General features: G+C 36.2%; 1 protein-coding gene across 1 annotated transcript; it reads right to left on the reverse strand.

Moving 5' to 3' along the window:
• Window positions 1-1,044: 1,044 nt before the first annotated feature.
• On the reverse strand, window positions 1,045-12,265 carry LOC121405679 (aqualysin-1-like). Its single transcript, XM_041596578.1, has 9 exons — window positions 12,140-12,265; window positions 11,565-11,687; window positions 9,359-9,482; window positions 7,278-7,387; window positions 6,004-6,142; window positions 5,075-5,259; window positions 3,219-3,390; window positions 2,300-2,418; window positions 1,045-1,818 (listed from the first exon to the last, which is right to left on the reverse strand). The coding sequence occupies exons 1-8, from the start codon at window positions 12,245-12,247 to the stop codon at window positions 2,303-2,305; spliced, it is 1,077 nt and encodes a 358-aa protein (XP_041452512.1). The 5' UTR covers window positions 12,248-12,265; the 3' UTR covers window positions 1,045-1,818; window positions 2,300-2,302.
• Window positions 12,266-22,011: the final 9,746 nt, after the last annotated feature.

The following is a 22,011-nucleotide window of genomic DNA, read 5'->3' on the forward strand; positions in this document are numbered from 1 at the left end:
CTTTCCTTCGATTTTTTTTCGTTTTCTTTTCCCAACTTTATACTTTCCTTTTTCTTTTTCTTTCTTTCTTTCTTTCTTTCTTTGAATTTACCTTTCTTTCCTTTATCTTTTTGTAGTCTTCATATTTGCCTTAATTTTCCTTTCATTATTTTTCTCTCATCTTTATTTCTTTGTTTAATTTTTTTTTTCTCTTCCTTCACTTTTTACATTTTTATTCCCTTTTTCTCTTTTTTTCTATCTAACTTTCTTTCATTCGTTCTTTTTTTAGAATTTTTGTTCTTTTTCGGTTCCTTGTTACTTCATTTTATCTCATTAATTTGACCTTTTTCTATTTGTGTGTGTATTCATTTTGATTTTTTTTTTCTTCATTTTTGTTCCTTCACTTTATCATTGATAATTGTTCTATTTCTTTCTTCCGTTTCCTTCTTTTATTCCATTCTATTTTTTTTTCTTTTTTAATTTTTAAGTTCTTTTTGCTTGCTTTTTTTTCGTTTACTCTTTATTTTTTCATTATTTCTGCGTTGTCCCTTTCATCATTTTTTCTGCCTCACTCTGACCCTTTTCTGTCATCTTTCTTTCATACCTCCTTACTTTCTTTCTTCATATTTTGTTCTTTATTCGTACCTGTTTTGTTTACTTTTCTTTCTTTTTTTGTGCACGTGGACGTCTCGAAATAATAAGTCATTGCGTATAAAATGCCTATTTCGCGCAATGCGCCAGATAGAGTGGACGCGCAGCGCCCATGATATTCTCTTCACATAAGGAACGCTCTTATTGGTTAAACTGCCAATATAAAGCGCAATTTGATTGGTAAAATCTTAAAAATGGGCGTGTTGGAGATAAGAAGGGGGCAGTCCTTACAGAGATAAGAACGCGTTGAGAAGATTTTCAGAATACCGATTTGCAATGATTTTAGCGTCTTCTTATCTCAGTGAGATAAGATAAAAGATAAGAACAAAGATAAGAACGTTTTCAGAATACCACCCCAGGACATAAAATGTTTATCACACAAAAAATAAAACAGATACTACAATGAGTTATGCATTTCAATTTGGATTTTATTCGCTAAAGATTGGATAATACATTTCGATTATGGTCGATAAATGATAATGCAATGTCTTTCAACTTTGGAGGGCTAACTAGGTGATGTTGATGAAAAAACTTCAAAGTAAAAGGCGTATTGCATTTTGAACATTCTTGTCTAGAAGAGATTCCAACCACCTAGTATCTCTTTGTAGATGAGACCAAAATTATTCTCTTGATGGCAATAACTACCAACAGATCTTGTTATCTATAATGTTGTTACAACACTCTCATTCAGAAAGAATCTTCACGATGCTTGCTCAATCAATATTCAGTGAGAAATCTAGATTTCAAAGTATCGCCATGACTGATAGATTATTTAGAATATTATCAATCATTAATTATGATCCCGTTATATCTGTTAGTTGCGTTGTTGTGTCATTTCTCAAAAAGAAAATAATTGAAGGATATGACCTTTTCTGCACATGAACAGTGCTTGTTCCGGAAGAGAAAGAAAAAAAAACGTATTCTTACATGGCTTAAAACGGCCTATACACTACGGTCACCGCACTTTTAATATCGATATGAAATTCAACCTTTGCAATATATATGTGCATGAAGCAGCGTTTTGTGATAAAAAATAATTTCACGTTTATTTTTACCGTGTCATTCATGAGTTTCAGGATAAGTCAAACACGCAGATGATTATTTTCAAAGAAAATTGAACAGATTATTTCTTGTTTTAATTTTATGTTTTCTAACTCTGCTTCGTTGCTGCTTGGAGCGGGCCGCCACCTGAAAACAAAACATATGGACACAAAGTTTTAAACTTTAAATCATAAAAGCCGAAGTGTACGCATCGGTTAAAACATGAATTTCAATTAGAGGATCATGGGTTGGAACTTCATAAGAGAATGAACATCAGTAGGCAAGACATCAATCTCTATTTGACCACTCTCCAACCAGATATTAAATGAGAAGGCCTATACAATACTTAACAACTTTTCCAGGTATGAAAAATTTCTACTGGACTATAATGAAGTCTACTAATTTCAGCTGGAAAGCTATCTAAAAAATCCCCACCCCATTGCATGGCACGTACGCACTTAAAGAATATGGTAAGCTATGTTTAACATGGTCACTCTCAGGGAAGGGGCTATGGACCTAAGGAGGCCTATGCCTAGAAACTTGTGTTCATTTCCGGGGTTCAAGTTTGGTATCTTTTGCTTGAATGTTCCCAAAGGTTTCGAAATGGAACAGAAGGAATTATACTCACCGCTCAATTTCCGACGTAGAGAAGTCTATTAGGGCTACTATTTCCTACATCACTAATCCTATTGTAAGAAACATTAGCAAGCATATCAGAAGTGCTTTTGCCGTAGAGGGCGATGGCACCTATAAATTTTGAGTGAAGAAAAGTAAAAAAAAAATTAACGAGGCGTCATCCAGATATAAATATATTTTCTGGTCGATCACAGAATATGCTAAGTATTTGTAATTTAGGTACCTACCACAGATTATTCTTATTGTTAACATGTGTTGGTGTTTTAGTAGTAGTACTAGGAGTATAGTAGTAGCAGCAGCAGCAGTAGTTGTAGTAGCAGCAGTGGTAGCCTGTAGTAATAGTAATTTATGATTAATATTGCTCATCATGTGGTAATCTCTTCAAATTACCAATGAGTTTTGTTTTTTTAACTTTATTCAGCCCGTCAGAACTCTGGATTTTATGCTACTCAAAAAATTTAAGAAATCTCGTTTTCTATCTTGATGGAAAAAGGCTTGCTTTCGACCCATCTAAAAAGTGTCACATACCAATTGTAATAAAGTACATAGTATGAGCTTTCTGTTAATATGAATAGTACTTGTGGCCAAACAAAATTTTTGCACAATTTGCAAGAGAAAAGAGGGGAAGAAAATTTTGTTTGAGCTATTTTTCGGCCTGAAATTCATTTATTTATCAAAATGTATTATATAAATAAATAACCAATATAAAGGAGTAATATTTACTCCTTCTTTTGGGCAAGAATAAACCATTTTCCTAAAGGTATCATTTTTGAGAAAGAAAGCCTCACAATTTATGGGAATTTGCAGGGAGCTGAATTTATCCACGATAGGATTTTGATAAATCTTGTTCCATTTACTCATCAGCATCAGGAACTGCAGTCTGACTGTAATTGAAAAAACGTGGTGCTTACCAGCAACATGAGGACAGGCCGTCGAAGTTCCACTGATGGTTCTGGTTGCTGAATTAGACGTGTGCCAAGTAGATGTGATAGAAGTACCAGGAGCAAAGATGTCTAGGCAGCTACCGTAGTTTGAAAAAGAAGAGCGTTTGTCGTTGCTATCTGTAGCTCCAACTGTGATTGCCTGAAATTTTGAATTTTGAAACGAAGATAGCAATATACATAACATGTATACTAACATGAATAAGGCTCATATCATCTAGAAACAATTAAATTGTGCAAGATGGAGAAGTGTTCTACGCTTCAACTTCTTATAATCCGAAACAAGAGCGAGCCATCAACAAAGTGAAACTTTCCTCTTTTTGAACGTTAACTTGTTATATATATATATAATACATATATATATATATATATATATATATATATATATATATATATATATTATATATATATATATATATATATAACAAGTATATTATATATTACATGTAATATACATGTATATTATTACATCGGCGCAAAAACAGTCATAATGACGAGATGGATGTTACACTTTTTTTCCAATGTAGTCGTGAATAATGTACCTAACCCGACAGAAGTATCAGGAGAAAACTAACCATTATACGATTAAATTATTAATGATTTGCCTCTAATGACCATCAAATCAGACGTCACCAATATGTATACATTTCATTCGAGAGAAAAGCAAAAATCGAAGCGAATAATAAACTACATTATATACCAATTCATGATTCGTCGATGACCTATTTATGTTTTGATAGCTTTCTTTAATTTTGGAATAACAGATGGTATGAGTGTAGACACGGTCACTGCATATACACACTTAAAATGTTGGGCAACATACTGTCCACTGTGTTGGGTAATATATGTTGGTACAAAATATGTAAATACTCTGGGCAATTATTATCCAATTTCACCCAATTATTACTTTTTATTAACCAATATGGACAGATACTAACCGATAGTTGTGTGGACAGTTTGTAGCCCAGGGTTGGTTAAAAGTTTGGCATTTTTTGCCCAACTATTTTAAGTGTGTACCTGTTAACAGGGGAATCCAATCCAAATAAAAGAATGTTTTCAAGGGAAGATGAGATACTTGAAAGACTGAACAATACCGGGCAAACAATAAGAGAATTTTGAGCTGTTAAAAGTTGTGAAAATTGGGAATCGGTATGGGCCTACCCATGGGGACTTCAAATTGGTTTAAGACTTATGATATAATATAATGTCATAAAGCAAGGACCATGCTTCATTTTTCTCCAATACATAAAATGACTAAAATGTAATCAAAACATTGTTTTACTTCAAATTATGTTTTTCATTAAAGCATGAAGCAATATGCTACCCTTGTTATATTTTTTATTACTGCCCCAAAATATTAAGTACTCGTGATAAAATCACGAATAAGTGTACAATAAGTACATGATTCCTACCACATGTCATAATTTACTTAAACAGTTGCCAACTCCTAATGGACATAGCTTTATTGATCCATATTTTAAAACAGCCATAACTTTATTATTGATTGTCTGTCTGATTTGTTCCAAAATTTCATGATTTTGATTATTTTTACCCCTCTAAAAAATTCAATGACCACGGTTGGATTCCCTTTTAAATGGAATGGAGTGCATATGTACAGAAATTAGCCCCCTTACCAGAATTTGTTTACGGCCTTAATCATTCCAGCAAGCACAGAAAACAAATGGCGGTTTCTGATTTCTACATGGGGTTATACTCGTAATAGAAAAAGAACATAGCACGGGTCATACGCTTGTGTCCCTTGTTAACTCCTAGTAGATCTTGGATTGGTTGAACCATCTCCCTCTCACGTCCCTGGTTGAACTTACCGTCGAAACACGTGCAGGAGAAGAGAAGCAGGCATTGATATTTCTATTACCAGCAGCCACGGCGGTTGGAACCCCAGAAGCAATAAGTTGCTCGACAGCAGTGTCTAAAGCTGTAGAGGCCCTTCCTTCCAGCGACATTGAGGCAACGTCCGCGCTTCCGCTTTTGGCCATTACATAATCCACCCCTGGGTGATAAAAACGTTCTTACGCTTAATTTCATGTCATGGGGAAAACTGAGTTTTTTTAAAGGGGGGGGGGGGACTGATCTCAATATCAAATTCGTAATCTGATAAACAAACATGACAAACTACTTTGAACACACCCTAAAACGGCATTACCAAAGCCTTACTTTGTCCAGAGATTGTAGTACATGTTTAGATGACTTTTTTATTGATGAAAAGGTACGGATTCATTTAGGAAAGCTAGATCTTGATACTTTGATGACTCTTGCCAAACGCAATTTAAACTGTTGTGTAATCATGGAGCTCCCTGATGTAGTCATATACACACACACATATATATATATATATATATATATATATATATATATATATATATATGTGTGAAGCTATACATGTACAACAGCTTTGGCAACTCTTTTATTTAAATATTGTAAAGAAAAGGATGAAGAGAACAATGGTAGACGTAGCTTAAATCAAGGTTCCCCAGAGCTATCTACCCTATGGAAAAATTGGTTATGCCGAAAAAATGTCTCTGCCGGGAATATATATATATATATATATATATATATGTATATTCTAGGCGATCATTATCGAATTGAGCAACTTTATTGTGCATGCATTAGTTGTGTAATATGTTTTGGAATGCGATGTATTGGATTAAACAAAAGGTATTGGTGTATCATCACATCAAAAATCTTCCGTCGTCAACACTGCATATACATTGTAATAATTCAGGGTATAGCTTACCTGAGATAACACCGCTATTGGAGCCCGATCCAAGACAGTTCAAGACTTTGACTCCCTTGATGCTTACACCCTTCGCGACACCATAGGTATTGGAGCCAACTATCCCTGCGCAGTGGGTTCCATGCCCGTTACAATCATGCTGTAAAATCAAGAAATTAAAAAAGTCCTCTTTATACAGAAATATGAAATAAATTTGATTTTTTGCAGTAAACTATTAATGAAAAGGAACGTGGGCGAAATGAGATCATCGGTCCACTTATTTTCCATTTCGGCACGCATTATAAAATTGAAAATCCGATAACTTCATATTGGTATCAGTTTTTAAAGAAATTTTCAGCATTTTCCGCTGGGAATTGTACTTTACATATTCAAATAACATTGTTTAAGTTTCTTGAAGGAAGTAAATCATGGTTATGAAGTTTGGTGAAACCCTTATTTAAAGCAAAACAATTTCAAAATCATTCGTTAATGTTTGATTCGTGTGACCACATTTGCTATATTGCCTTTGTTCTTTTCGTCATTTATAAACGGTTATTAAGGTTCGAAACTTGAAAGACAGTTTTTGTTACTGCCAATAATTTTGTGTAAAATTCGGGTCATTAGATAGGCACTTGAAAAATAGGGTAATATCTCACAGGTATTCAAACTAATCTGAGGCAAATAACAAAGTTTTGACTAAATTATTGTTTTGGAACATCACATGCTATCTAAAAGGGTTTGCGATCTAAAAGTATCCAAATTCATTCTACTCGTCTCAATCTGAATTGTTAATATCTATTATAATTTAACATGTATACATGAAAATACAATGACAGCAAATTACATACATGTAATTTAAAGGAAATCCTCGGTTGGCAGGCAGTAAAATCATTTAGTGTTAACAGCAAGGAGAAAGAGAAGAACTTAAAATCCTCTTGAATATTAAGTATAGGCCTACAGTCCTACATTATTTCTCAATAGACATTGGGGAGTATTCGCTCGTCGGCGTACGGAGGATTTTAGAACAGTGAAAATGTATTATCAAATCCCCTTCATGATAAAGAACAAGAGGCTTTTGCCGAAAATTTTTAAGTAAAAAAGCTGTTTAGTTCTTGCTTTTCAGCATTTGACATATTTGCAATTTTCGGACGAAACTGCCGTTCCGGATCACCAATTCTCGACAAAGACCCCAGTGTTAATTGTCATTAGAAGGGCAGTTTCGTCTCTTCTTGAATTCCGGTATGTCGCTAAGCAAAGACTCCCTATTATGACTATTGGATGACTGTCGTACTTACATTCAAACCATCTGCGTAGTTAACCACTTGCTCAGCACGACCACCAAAGTCATTGTGGGTATCATGGACGCCGGTATCGAATACCCACACAGTATATCCGCTTCCGTTGCCTGTGATTGAGAAAAATAATATTCAATACATTCGTCATCGTCGTCGTCGTCATCATCGTTACCACCATCATCAGCAATGTCAACACGGCCATCGATCATGTCGTAATTATCACCGAAAGATGTAAAGATGGTACCGCTTGTTTACCCTTTTTGTTGTTGTCTTCCTTCTTGGTTCTTGACCTTTTCCAGTTTTCGTGATCATCTCAAAGGTATCTTCTCTATCTAATCTTTTCTCTACCTTACTGGAGGCACGTTCGTATATCTGTATAAGTTTCATTATCATGTATAATGAAAATATCAATAGAGAACTCTCCTGATGGACGGAGCTTTAATCGATGTTCCCAAGAGCTATCTTCCTTTTTTTCTTCTGGTGAAGCCGAAAAGTGTCTGACCAGAATCGTATCCGGCTGCCTCTGTTTCCATACGCTTAGGTCCAGCTGAGTTACGGTGTCCTATGTCATGTCTGTCGGTCTTTCACGAGAGCCACGAACCTGTCTCTGTGTTCTAATGGTCAAGTTGCAGTCAGCGTTTTAATCCCGACAGAAACATCCTTCTCCAAGAGAGATAGAGGGAGAGAGAGAAATATCCAAATGGGTAGAGAGGTTTTGAAAACCTTTTTTTCAAAGCTACGCTTACCATTCTTCTATACTCACATTTCAAAATGAAAAATAAAACATTTGCGAAACGATTAGAAAGACAATAATGATAAAAAATGAGAGTTTGGGCCAAGGTTCCCTCAGGGCTAATTCTACCCATTTCGATTTTTCGTCCAGGCTAAGAATTATCTCCGCCGCGAACCCAAGCCTTTTGGGTTTATGATCGCCAATGCCTGTTTACCACTAGAACACGAGACGTGAGTCTGTGGTTTCGGGAAGTCCTCTTGTCAGTGGCGTACCTAGGATTTTCTAGAGGGGGGGGGGGCAAAATCGCCCGCCAAAAGAATGAACGGGCGAGAAAAAAAGGTCTTCAAGCTCGTCAGGGGGGGGGGGGGCAAAAAAGGTCTTTCAAGCTCGTCAGGAGGGGCAGGGATATGTCTTTTGTATTGGTTGTGGCTCGTCAGGGGGGGGGGGGGGCAGACTGCCCCCTGCCGCCCCCCGGTAGTGCCGCTTGTCTACGAACGGAAAAAGCATCAACGTCTTCTATGCCTCTTTACTTTTATTTTGGTGGCAGATAAGCTTTTGAGCAATGGCATACCACGCACTTTAGCTGTGTGTCAAGATGGATAAAAATGTTTGAGTAGCGTGAAGACTTCAAAAAGAATTACATTACACTCTTAAACTTTTGGGCAACCTACTGTCCACACAATAATTGGTTAAAAAATTTATCCAACTCTGGGTAGTTCTCAACCAATACTGTGTTGTAGTTTTCTCCCAAAGCACACATTATTCGTTTAAAACTATCCAGATTCGGATAAAGGTTTAATCAATGTTTGTGTGGACAGTCTGTTCCTCACATTCTTAAGAGTGTATTATTTGTACATTATCAAATCAATGTAGAGTGCCATTATGAAAATATCTCTGTGTTGCTTAAGTCTTTGCTGGACAAGTTAATATAGCAATTCTGGGATCATGTTGCTTGTAATATTTTACATCGTCTGAACACCAAAATTTGCTACAACTTAACTAAATCCTGTTTTCTCCTCTTAGATTACAGACCACCTGGTGTGTTATATACTTGTGAAACAATTTTTCTTCTCTTTGATTCCCATAGCAGAGACTTATTTTTTGCATATCATTTCAACTGTTTTATACAAAGTGACTTATGCAAACAGTCAGTGATTTTACGAACCGTTACAAACCTCGGCTGGATCTCCAAAACTCGATTTCGAGATTATTGCGTTCAAAGTTTGGATGTAATTTCAGACGCTCGTAGCACTGCACAGGAACTGGAAGACACAATTTCGGAATGCTGAAAAAGAAGTATACGAATTTAAAAAACAAATTCAAAGAACGACCGAAAGAAATATATTACCTCTTGGATTATAGGCATTGTCATAAGAGAGAACCCTTTGGTCGATACGATCTAGACCCCAGGTGACTTGTGTACGGTAGACGCCGTCCTGTTCAACGTATTCAACGGCGCGAAGTCCACGAACCTGAGTCAAAAATATTGAATGATGCGGTGTTAAGTCTACTGGTCAGGGGAGATGTTACGGGGAGAAAGTAAAACAGGAGAGACAGCAATAGAAGAAGAACAGAAGAGAGAAAAGGAAAGGAGTCAGAAAGGGAAAACAAAAGAGGGAAGAAGAAGAATATAAAAGAGATTTCTGGAAGGAGTAACACTATATTACCATGTAATGAATTGAGAAAAATAACGTCACCTTTAGGTTGTTTTTTGAAAAAGCCCCTCCCCTTCCGAAATACCCCGGCACCAGGCCCTGGATAGTGTGAATCTCGAGGGGGGGGGGGCATGAGTGCCCAAATTTTGTACACAATTGCCCCTTTGTCTGCTTTGAATGTCGAGATGCAGTATGACGTTTAAAGATAAATTCCAGTTCTTGTAACGATCTCAAAATGACTTTTTACAGAATCTAATAAAATAACCACCCAAGTGTCTGTTTGTATGATTAAAAAATATGTGCCTAAGGATTCTGGGAGAAATTGTGTAATTGCTGAGAAATAAGCAAAATAAGCACGGATTCGGTCACTTCCGTCGGGTCTTTATTCCAACATTAATGATACACTGTCCCACGTGTGTATGTTAGTGATCTTCAGTGTGAACGTTTTTCAGCGTAGATTTGAAGATTTCACAAAGTTCAGTTTATGTAACTGTACTAGATCTAGATCCTCGATGATATTCTGACAATCAAGCCTGGTTTTACAGACCTTCTCATGAAATTAGTGTTTACTGCTAGTACTGGCATTTCTCTTTAAGCGGAGGCTTTCTCCTGCTTGCTCGATTATTTGAGAGGGAATTTCGGCCAATATTTTGGTGAGGGATGATCATTTTTAATTGGGGTCGTAAAAAGAGGACATATACTCTCTCGTCTTACATGTCTTAAGGCAGCATTGGGACCAATTCATGATTGCGTATTCACACGTATTTAACAAACTTTAGTACCTTGGCAATTTAGTATATGGTAGAGGGAAAAGAGTATAGTGTGATTTGCAATCACACGGACATAACGTAGATACTGATGTGCATTTATAATAAAATGTAACGTGCAATCTGATTCAGTAGTACCGCAGCAGCATGGGTCATAGTCATGATAGTACTATGATTTGACCAATGCGGTGGTGTACCGCACGCAACAGAGAATTTAAATGTGACTCAAACTCACACTTAAATAGTTTTAATTCGTGCCAATGCCCATCTTTCTTGCCATTATCTCATCGACCACACGTTTCACCTTGTTTTCTCTTCATTGACGTATTCTTGGCATTTTTTTTATCACTTACTGCTATATTTTTACAAGGTTAAAACCAGCTTTGCGTCCATATTTTCCTACTATTTTCCCCCCTTCTGTTGGTCTTCTTTTCCATATTTTGCCTTCATCTGCCCCTCCTTTACCTTTCCTTTCTGTTTCTTTCCACCCACTCTTTTCCCGTGTCACGCTTTTTTCATCATTCGTTCGAAATGGAAATGAGGGGGATCCACTAAAAAGCAAAGCTTGTAAAATTGTGGATCCCCCTCGGAAAAGAAGAAATTATAGTCGACTTACTATATGCGTACATGCATGTATTACAGGAAAGAAAAAGAAATCATATTGACGGAAACATAATTACTGAACAAATGCAAAGCTTTTCACACAAAGAGGTCTTCGTTGTAAAGGATATGTTGCGCAAGACAGAAGAAAAAAAAAACAGAGAGAGGGGATGACAAGACGTAGAAGACAAGACAAAACAAGAGACAGGACAGTACAAGACAACTATTTTTTAAAAAGGAGTAAAACTAAGAATGGGAAAGGGCTGACCATGAACCAGCTTGATCTGGTGAAATAACAAAAGATATGACTGGACAATATAGATGAAAAAAAGATAAAATAAAAGTGAAAAATGTAAGGATTATAATCAAGATAATGAAGTGTTAGTTCCGTTGCGAAGAATTATAGGAATTAAGCAGGATAAGTTTGAGTTTACGTTTGAATGAATTCAAGGAGACACTGTCTTTAACATTATTAGCGAGTGAAATAAATGAAATGAAAAAAGATGGACATTGTAAAAACCAAATAACTCACAATGTCGAGGACCTCATCGGAGAGCTCGGCAGCGAAGCCGTGGAGGACGTGTCTGAAAAGGTTACCTACTTTTCCACCAGAGAGACGAACGGAAGAAGCAGTTTCATCGATGTTGAAATCGTCCTGTAATAAAGTAGTTTGTTAAAAGTTGGAATGGATTCCTGGGTTAAATTTTCTTTGCACCCTCTGCACCTCTGGGAATAAGAATGTCATGATAAAATATAAAATTTTCACGCAAAGCAACATCATTTGGGAGCGAATACCATAGTCTTTTTTAAATTAAAAAAAAAAAACTTTTTGATGGTCAAGTTAATTTTGGCCAGAATTGACTGTTGTGGTTGTTAAATTATTCAAGAAACCAGAAATCTCTCCGAAAAATCGTAACCAGGTTCCTAATATGATCCTGTCAAAGTGAAAGGAGAACTACTTTTTGTAAGGAGCAGAAACAGTAATAGAAGACAGTTGCGTTTAAAAGCATCAAAATAATTCAAACCCAAACCCAAAATGTTTTCGATTACAACGCTCAAGGGCCTCTAATTACAAATGTAACTGGCTACGGAAAACGTTATACTTACACGGAGCTTGATGATGTACTTTCCTGGGATGGGCTCAGAGTTCTTGAGCAGAGGGGCAAGCTCGGCCGTGGCAGCAGCCACAAACATGAGGGCTAGGAAGACATGCATCGTGTCTGAAACAAACACAAATTTTTAGCGTTTCTCTTTAGTGAACCAAGAATAGAAACAATTTTGATATGATATGACGCAAAATGGTAATACAGATGTCCATCAAGTGGTTGGTTAGATTCCATCATGTGACCAGCCCAAGCGTGCTAGTAAAAAGAAGGACGACTGATTTAAGAACGTAGAAAAATATATTGTCAGGTGCCCCTCGTGACAAGGAACGACCACGAAGTCTTTGTCGAAAATTGGTCAATCAAAACAGCAGTTTCGTCCTGTACAAAAGACATATTTGCCAATGTTCTTCGGCTCCGAGTCTTAGGACGAAACAGCTGTCCAGGGCCCGTATTCCATAAATAAGATAAGCATTTTGCTTGTCTAAAATCTTCCCTAACGATATTCTATAAACTTTAAGAATTTGTCTCAAGTCAGGCGATATGGCTCATAGACCTAGGAACGATTTTTTTCAGTGGGGGTGCTGAAATCTCTCCTCAAGGGGGGGGGGGCACACAATTGAAATTTTCCATAATTACACACACACACACCTCTAAGGACACCACACACACCCAGCCCCCCCCCCACATATATATATGTACATACATATATTATGGCAGTCACTTCTTAGCTTTCTTTTTATAAAAGAACATAGATATATAATTAGAGCGCGAAGCTATTTTCTTTGTTTGTTTTTTGGGGGGGGGATTTCATGTATTTTGTCTTGAAAAAATTGAACATTTTGAGCAATGTCTGTGGTCCTGAATAATATGCATATGTAACAAATAAGAACTGCGAAAGTGATCAGTGCGAGCAGATATATTTTATATACGCTCTGGTCTGATCGAAAGGAAAGTGGTATAAGGACTTTTTGCAGTTACCCATTAAGACGATACATATATCAACAACAACCAAGTAATGCAAGCGCGAAGCGCGCGCGGAAAATTTTGACATTCAGACCTAAATACTGGACATTCTAAGCACTTTTCTAATAATGAAGAGGATATGTATATAACTATACAATTGATGCGAGCGCGAAGCGCGAGCGGAAATAAAAACGAGATTTCAGACCTGAAAACAGGACATCTTAAGCACTTTTCTAATCATGAACAGGATAGGTATATTACTTTACAATTGATGTGAGCGCCAAGCGCAAGCGGAAACAAAATTGAGATTTCAGATAAAAAAATGAGACATTCTAAGCACTTTTCTAATAATGAAGAGGATAGGTATACAATTGATGCGAATGCAAAGCGCGCGCGGAAACATAATTGAGATTTAAAAAAAAAGGAGACATTTATAAGCACTTTTCTAATAATGAAGAGGATAGGTATACAACTTTAAAATTGATGCGAGTGCGAAGCGCGAGCGGAAACAAAATTGAGATTTCAAACCAAAAAAAAATGAGACATTCTAAGCACTTTTCTAATAATGAAGAGGATAGGTATATAACTATACAATTGATGCGAGCGCGAAGCGCGAGCGGAAACAAAATTGAGATTTCAGACCTATAATTGGGACATTCTATTCATGTTTTGTAAATAAAAAAAATGATGGGTAATAATGTGAGCGCGAAGCGCGAGCAAATTTTTGTTTTGATATTTGAACAGATTAAGAAAAATCAGAAGAACATAAGAATAAAGATTTGATCAAAATCCGACAAAGAATATAAAAATTATTGCATTTTAAAGATTAGCATTACTCCGGTGAAACAGTTTTAAGCATGTCTTCATTAATATTCAACGAGCAAACTGATGATGTCATATCCCCACTTGTTCTTTTGTATTTTATTATATAAAATTAGTTTTTTTTTAATATTTTCCCTTTAAGAACCAAATCAGTTAAATTGACAACTGATTTAGTCTATTAGATATTCTTTGCTGCAACTCATTTCATTATACGGGAGAGATATCATTCACACTGGTATGAAAAAAATGAAACGATTTTTATTCAATGTAATAACACAAGAAACATGATAGTGGGGATGTGACATCTTCAACCCACATAGGCAGAAATCCCAGAGGGGACAGGGGGACGTGCCCCCTACCAAAAATACACCACTTCACAATCGAAATAATACCTTTTGGACTAAATGATCTTACATTTTGGGTGAAAAACTTTTTTTTCTTTTTTTTTTTGCTTGTCATATTTTCCAGGCCCTGGTCCCCCTATCTTTGTGGACAGATTTCCGCACATGTCAACCCACCTATTAAATATTCATGACGACATGCATATCACCATTTTCATGAAATATTGCTAAACTTTAGAATTAGATAACTTAAATATTTGTTATTAGATTTTCATAAAATTTTATTTGATATAAATATTTTCAGCCCAGAGTAGCCCCAAACAAGCTGCGTATCTGAATAAACATGCGTGTGCGTGTTTAAAGTTAGACCTAGTATCTGGGCTTTGTAAATACATTTTTTATTATAAAAATCAATAATGCGAGCGCGAAGCGCGAGCAGAAAATATTTGATATTCCGATCTGAAAAAAAGGAAGAATTTAAACACTATTTTTAGGTGATCTGTCAATTATTGACAGATCACCTCTTATGTTTCTACGAATTTTCTTTTTTATTTATTTCTTTATTTATTCTTTTTATTTATTTTTCTTTTTCCACCCTTTTCTTGTTCCACCAAAATCATCAAAACTATTCAATCAATTTTCATCAAAATATTATCAATTATGGACAGTTATCATACAATGTGTACGAAACAAGTTCAACGTCAAATGGTCATCGTGACGTCATCTACGCGCCATTTTGTAAAATCACATTATCAACAATATCTCCATTATCAATCATCAAAAATTAACAATATTAACATCAAATTAACTTCAGATCAAGGGTCAACTGTCCATGTCATCAAAGGTCATGTACAGGTAACGACGCGCATGTACGCGCGCGTCAAAATTTTAAAATGCTCAAAATCACTTTTTGATCAAAGTAGAGTACGAATCAGGTCATTCTAAGCATTTCAGAAATTTGCGCGCTCACAGGTTTTCGCGCGCGTTTACGCGCGTAACGTCTTTACGCAACGTACAACTGCACTTAATTTTACATCAATGAATTCTTTATAAAATTTCAAATAATTTGATACCTTAACCGACCTTCTACGACCAGTAATAAAGGAACTAGCCTCCGTCAAAGTTTGCATAACGCGCGCAAGCGCGCGTTCACAATAGGCCAAATATGTGCAAAAACATGCCTTTACAAAATCCAATATAACTCTTCAGATAGTCCGTTGACCCCCAAATTTTATTTTACATTCGGATAGAGTATGACTTCAAGATGTGATTTCATGTTCCATTTGACTCTAAATTTTATCATGACGTCATCAAAATGGCGTCGGAACTAAAATTTTCAATTTTTGTGTTATGACGTTTTAATAATTTTGCAAATTAGACTATAACTCCGTAATCATTGGTCGTTTTTCGCCCGGTTTTCGACATATTGTAGTTGGTTATATATTCTTCCAAATTATGTTGCAATCTTATCATTTTGAGCAAGAGATCATCATAAATATTAACAATGTTTAGAAGCATATTATTATGATAAAACTTGCCCTTGAAAAATTCAATTTGAGGTTATATTTTATCGTTGCCTTGCAAGTGTACGGCAGTTACTATGGTCTGATGGTTAGTGCATCTGCCTTGTAATGCGAGGGACCCTGGATCGAAACCCATCAGGGTCTATTTTTTTTTATTTCTTTAATTTTGTCTTATTTTGGGTGTAACCTCCATAAGCCAGTTTGGGGTTCCATTCTGCGCATAATAAAAAGTTCATTCGTACTAAAGTGACATAATTGTTTTATATTTAATGAGATATTAGCAACAACCTTGATGTCTTTCTTATTCTTTTGGATTGTGCGTTTCAATACATCCATAAAAAACAACAATGAGTGCACTAGCAACTGGTATTTCAGAGTTGGCTATGTATTGTTATAAGAACACGGCTAACGCTGCATTCCAGAAAGAAATGCTACAAATGCCTCCGTCAGTGTTCATTGCTTTGCTATTCTATTCACCTGGTCGAAGTTTCTCTATCCTGCTATGTAAGACATGCTTGCATATCTAGCATTCAAACCCACCGATCGTAATGTAAGAAATCAAAGTTCATTTGGTCAACATTGCTCATGAGGTAACTCAAATCTGGTCTGTGGATACTGATTTGAAATTTTCAAAACTGGATTCTAGATTCTTGCATTTCGTCAACACTTTACTCACTATTTTGTGTCGTCACTTGCAAAATTGGAATTTACATTTCTTTGCATAAGATCTGTTTATACAACCTTCTTTTTCAGTGTCGTTCGACAGTATTCAACATGTCTTTTCATTAATAAAACTACGCTTATCATCATAATGGTCATATGGATCTGCATTAACAGGGTGTTAATAACAAACAGACTATCGTGATCATGATCATGAGATTCACAGACAGATCACCTAATTCGTCCGTAAGACGAATTAAAATTCTAGTTAAGTTTTGTTTCTGATAATTCTGAAGGGGGGGGGGGTGATGGGTTTTACAAAACGTCGTTCATTTTCATTACATTTCTGTCATTTATCAACTTACCACTAGATTTCCAGGTGGTGCCTATGGAAAATAACACATGCAGTATCCCCAAAATTTTGGGGGTGATTCACCCCCAGCACCCCGCTTCCCAGGGCCATGGGGCAGGGCGAAGAGACTGAAATTTGATTTCTATTGTCTGACTTGTAATTGTTTATACAAAACACGGGCGGTCGGGCGTGCATGCACTCATTGATTCGACACCAAACCTAGAAGTTTCAAGTCAGCCACACCTACATGTATGTCCCTCCCTGGAATGCTATCGAGTATTGTGTAAACTAAGTTTATCACGTATCGTGCGCCACCACGGCCACGTCTGTATTGGAGTGCCGAGCGTGATTGAGTCGCGTCATAGAAGGGATGTTATTGGAATATGTGAAAGACTATGTAAATGATTGTCGGATGTGATAATTATGTACATCATAACATATATAAAAAAAAACACAAAGGGAACCTGATTTCGTGGGGGTGCTGCCTATGGAAAATAATACACGCAGCACCCAGGAAAATTGCTGGGGGTGCATCAGCACTCCCAGCACCCCCGTTTCCCAGGTCCCTGATATGGCTAGGCCAAAGTCTCAAATTCTATGACCTTCAGCGACCTTCTTAATAATAAATTCATGCAGGGGTGACTGCAACAAACTTACAAAAATGTCACTGAAGTTGTTTTTTCTTAAAAATTTGGATTCTATTGAAACTAATTACAAATATTGTAAGAATAGCATTGTAAGAGAAAAGCATTCATCACCCATATATGGTAAGAACTTTTTATTCAAATTATCTATATTTTTGTTAATTACCAAAACATTTCACTCCCAAAGTTTGCCAAACCGAGTGACATGCACAGTTTTTTGTGTATCAGTCCCATTTATAACTTTTCATGTATTGTTATTTGTTTGTCAAAATATAAACTATATATTCCTTTCGACATCTTTACCTTAACTTCAGTTTAAGTAGACCTAGGCCCCCTAGGGCCTTTTATTTAACTTTTGAGACTAGTTTTGGGTCTAACAGGTCTAGATCTAGCCTAGGGCCTAGGCCCAAGATCTATAAAATATCCGTCTGCTTAGAGGAGAATTGAACATTGTTTTGACTTTTTTTACTTTCATGAAGGCTGCAACTTGCAAGTGCAAACGTAACTTTGTTAGTCTATGTGTGTAGTTGGATGCGGCATAGTGGAGCAACCGAGACTGAAGCTGCATAATAGATCTAGACCAATATTAGTATACTATTGGTCTAGGCCTAGAACAAAATTCAAGACTTAGGGTCTTAGCCTAGCTTAGCCTTACTTAGGACAGGGATAGATTTATCTGACTTAGAGACCAAAAGCTTCAGTCTCCGACTGTATTTTGGGTCTTCTGCTAAACTAGTGGAGTACTACACTCGACAGTCTAAAATTACGTTGGCCTAGACCCTAATCTCACCAATGTGACATGACAGTAAATGTCAGAAACTTTTGAATAAATCCCCAGAAACGATGGTTATTCCTGTGTACAGTGCTAGGCCTATAGGCTATAGACCTATCGCTATGCATTGCTTGCCAACTACGCCTAAACTTAGACTGGGGCCTAGATTTATATGAAAATTTAGTTTAGATCTAGGCGGCCTAGCCTAGTAGTAGTAGTACGGCTATGCTTTCTTCTATTCATTCGAGATTCTATTTCTAGCCTAGACCAAAAGCTTCAGTCTCTGTATTTTGGTTGTTCCGCTGAACTGCGTTGGCTCACTCACCAATACATAGACTGAAAAGCTTGGAGGCCCGTACGTACAGACAACGTATTTTAGCAGTAACGTTAGATCTAACAGCGGAAACCCGATTTTCCGATCGTTTTTTTGTACATAAAATGTCATATTATGAAAAAGAAATCACATCCATATTTACGAAAAAATGTTTAAAATTCAGAAATATCGTACCTTAGACCTCAGTTACCGCTAATTCTTTTGAAATGATGATCGAAACATCGTCATCTTCGATCCTTTCGTTGGTCAACGTAAGTTGCCATCTTGGATGACGTCATCATCATTACAGACGTATTTACCAGTCGCTACCTATCGCGATTTGTGCCGCTGCTTTGCGCTTGGACATATCGATGTGCGTGCGTTCGGAACTTGTCGCTCGCATTGATTGGCCAAGATATCGAAAATTTAATCGGAAAGCCTTGATAAAAGCACAACTCGTTGACGGCTGCCATATTTTCCTCTCCGGCAGAAAGTCAAAAAATAAGGAATAACTCATCGGTAACGTATATTTTCGAAATATTATAAAATGTATATAGTATCAATAGAAAGATTAGAGTCTAACGAAAATAGTGGACCTTCGTCCAAGATAATATAATGTCATTTAGAATCTAAAAGAAGTAAAAAATCTGGACAAAACCCGTCCGCCGAATTGTCGGACCAGATTACACATGCAGGCTCGTACTGACACATTACCGTCGGTGAATGGGGATTGTAGTAAAATGTCAGAAATTGTTGAATAAATCCCCAGAAACGACGGTTATTCCTGTCTATTTCTAGCCTAGCCTGTAGCCCTATAACGTTAGGACTAGCTGATCTAGTCAGACTAGTCTACTGTTTGATCTATAATCTCTAACGTAGGCCTAGATCTAGACTAAATGACTAAGACTAAACGTTAGACCCTATCTAGATCTAGAAGTAGAACTATATCAATCTAGGTGTACATAGTAATAGGTCGAGATCTAGAGTAGAGACTTGTAGACTCTATCAAAAAACAGATTCTAGTTATAAAAAATAGTAAATGTAGGCAAGTCTAGATCTATTCATCTAACATGAAAAAGGAAGTAAGCTAGGGATCTAGCATTGGATTATTTCTATGACTAAAGGATCTTGATCTAGGCTTACATCTAACGCTAGGGACTGTAGTTTGAGATCTAGAGGTCTAGCCCCCCCCCCTTATTTTTGTTACCTTGGCAACACGATTTCTGAAAGATACAAAAAAAATTCACATTATGATTTACAACTCATTAGACAAGACCGATGTGTGTGCAAAATTCCATGAGCATTGGTTGAAAAAAGATGAAGGAGTTCAATCTACAAGATTTTTTTACCTTATTTTCCGTTAAATAATATGTTGTTACCATGGCAACACGATTTTTGATACAGGCAAAAATATGTCTTAGACATCGTTAACTCAAGACTAATGTATATGCCAAATTTTTAGGAGAATAGACCAGTTGAAAACTGATAAAGTAATTCAATCACAAGATTTTTATTTATTTTTGGTATTTTAATTTTTACTATGGCAACACGATTTTCAATATAGGCATTAAATATGTTTTGCACATCTTCACATCAAGACTAATGTTTGTGCCACATTGCATGAAAATTGGTTCAAAACTAGAGAAATAGTTGGAACAGCAAGATTTATACATCATTTTGCCATAATATACCGTTATACCACAACACATTTTCCGACACATGCAAAAATGTGTCTTGCACATCTTTTCCTCAAATCCAATGTGTAAGCCAACTTTCATGAGAATTGGTATAAGATTTTGGCCATACCATATTGTTACCATGGCAACACAATTTATGAAAAAAAAAATCTTCCACCTCCTTACCTTAAGACCAATGTGTGTTCCAAATTTCATGAAAATCGGTTTAAAAAATGAGGTAGGCGCTCGAAATCCTTAAAGGTATTTATTCTAAAATTTTGTTGGCTGAAATTGCCTTAAAACTAAAACAATTAAGACAACTCACAACTGTCTTAAAGTTAGGGCTAAATTCTTAATAGCCAAGTTGTGTTTATGAAATACAGAATCTGCAGTTTTAAGAAAAGTTACTTAGCCATTCATCCTATATCTGTCTTAGTTGCGCAGAACCTCTTAGCCAAATTCTAAGACAAAATTCTTAGCCAATTCTTTATGGAGTACGCGTTTTGGCTAAGAATTTTATCTTAGACAGAAAATAAGAGAAAATGCTTAGATTTTTGACTTAAGCATGCTTATCTCGTTTATGGAATACGGGCCCAGGTTCCCGAATTTTTGACAAAGGCCGCTCAGCTTGTTTGTAATTGGACGGTAATTTTTAAATACATTTACTGTGTTCTTAAGTCTATCCCCTATTCTCTGGTGCATCTTTTTCTGGATATACAGTTTTTATTCTTTTACTGGATAAGTATCGAACGAGTTTCAATGAAGCAAAGGCATTTTATCAGATTTTCCAAGACATAATGTTTAGTATGATTTGTTTTGAAGCACATGTAGTTTCAATTAGTCATAACATGTTCTTTATTAGTGTGCAAGAAATGGTAATTTTTTGAAAGTTGCAAATTATGTTTATTCTTTCTGCGCATTCTAGCAGGTTAACAAGCAAGGGGTTGGTTGCCTTGTCTAATGGAGCCTTCTTATAAGACGATAAGTAATATATATATATATATATATATATATATATATATATATATATATATATATAACCGCAGTCTTGGCAGTCGGGCATTAGTAAATTATGTACACTCCCCCAAAGTTACAGTTGGACAGACAATTATATCGATGCAACATGGAGAATTAAATCTAAAGCACAATGCAAGGAATAATAACTTTTTTGGTTTTTAATTCAAACGGACAAATACAGTTCCATTTGTTAACCATGTAGACAGTGTTTCCAAAGATCTCGTCCTTTCCCAAGTCATCCATTTTAGTTCGACGCAGACCATCAAACAGAAAAAGGTGCAATTGGGACTGACTATTGGCGTTTCTAGACTAATGGCAAGAAACTTTTCTGACTTAAAAAGATATATACCTAAACGAAAATATTCTCCTCTTGAATGATCAGAAGCCTTCAACTCTCCAGGTTCTGGACGTCAGTGTTGATCTGGAAGAGAGCTTCTGGAGGTCTTCAGAGTGATGATCTAGTTGAGCACTGATCAGATCTGATGATGAGCTTGGCTAGATGAGCTGTATTTCAGTCTAACTAAAGCAACAGATGCAACTTTCTCAAGAAGGGCGTGCGTCAACGAGGCAAAGGACGAAGAAACCTCGTGATAAAACTATACAAGTCAGCAAGATCTTTTTGTTTCTATTGTCATTCTTTTGAGTTTTATTAAAATCTAAACTGCACCACAGGCAAGATCTTTTATTTTCTATAAAATTTATCTCAACCTGGTAAGCTCCTAACTGCAGTACAGGCAAGGTCTTTTAATTTTATAAAAAGAGTTTATTCTTCATAACTTCCCAAATGCAA

This window comes from Lytechinus variegatus, chromosome 19 (genome assembly GCF_018143015.1).
Source record: "Lytechinus variegatus isolate NC3 chromosome 19, Lvar_3.0, whole genome shotgun sequence".
Lineage (NCBI taxonomy): Eukaryota > Metazoa > Echinodermata > Echinoidea > Temnopleuroida > Toxopneustidae > Lytechinus > Lytechinus variegatus.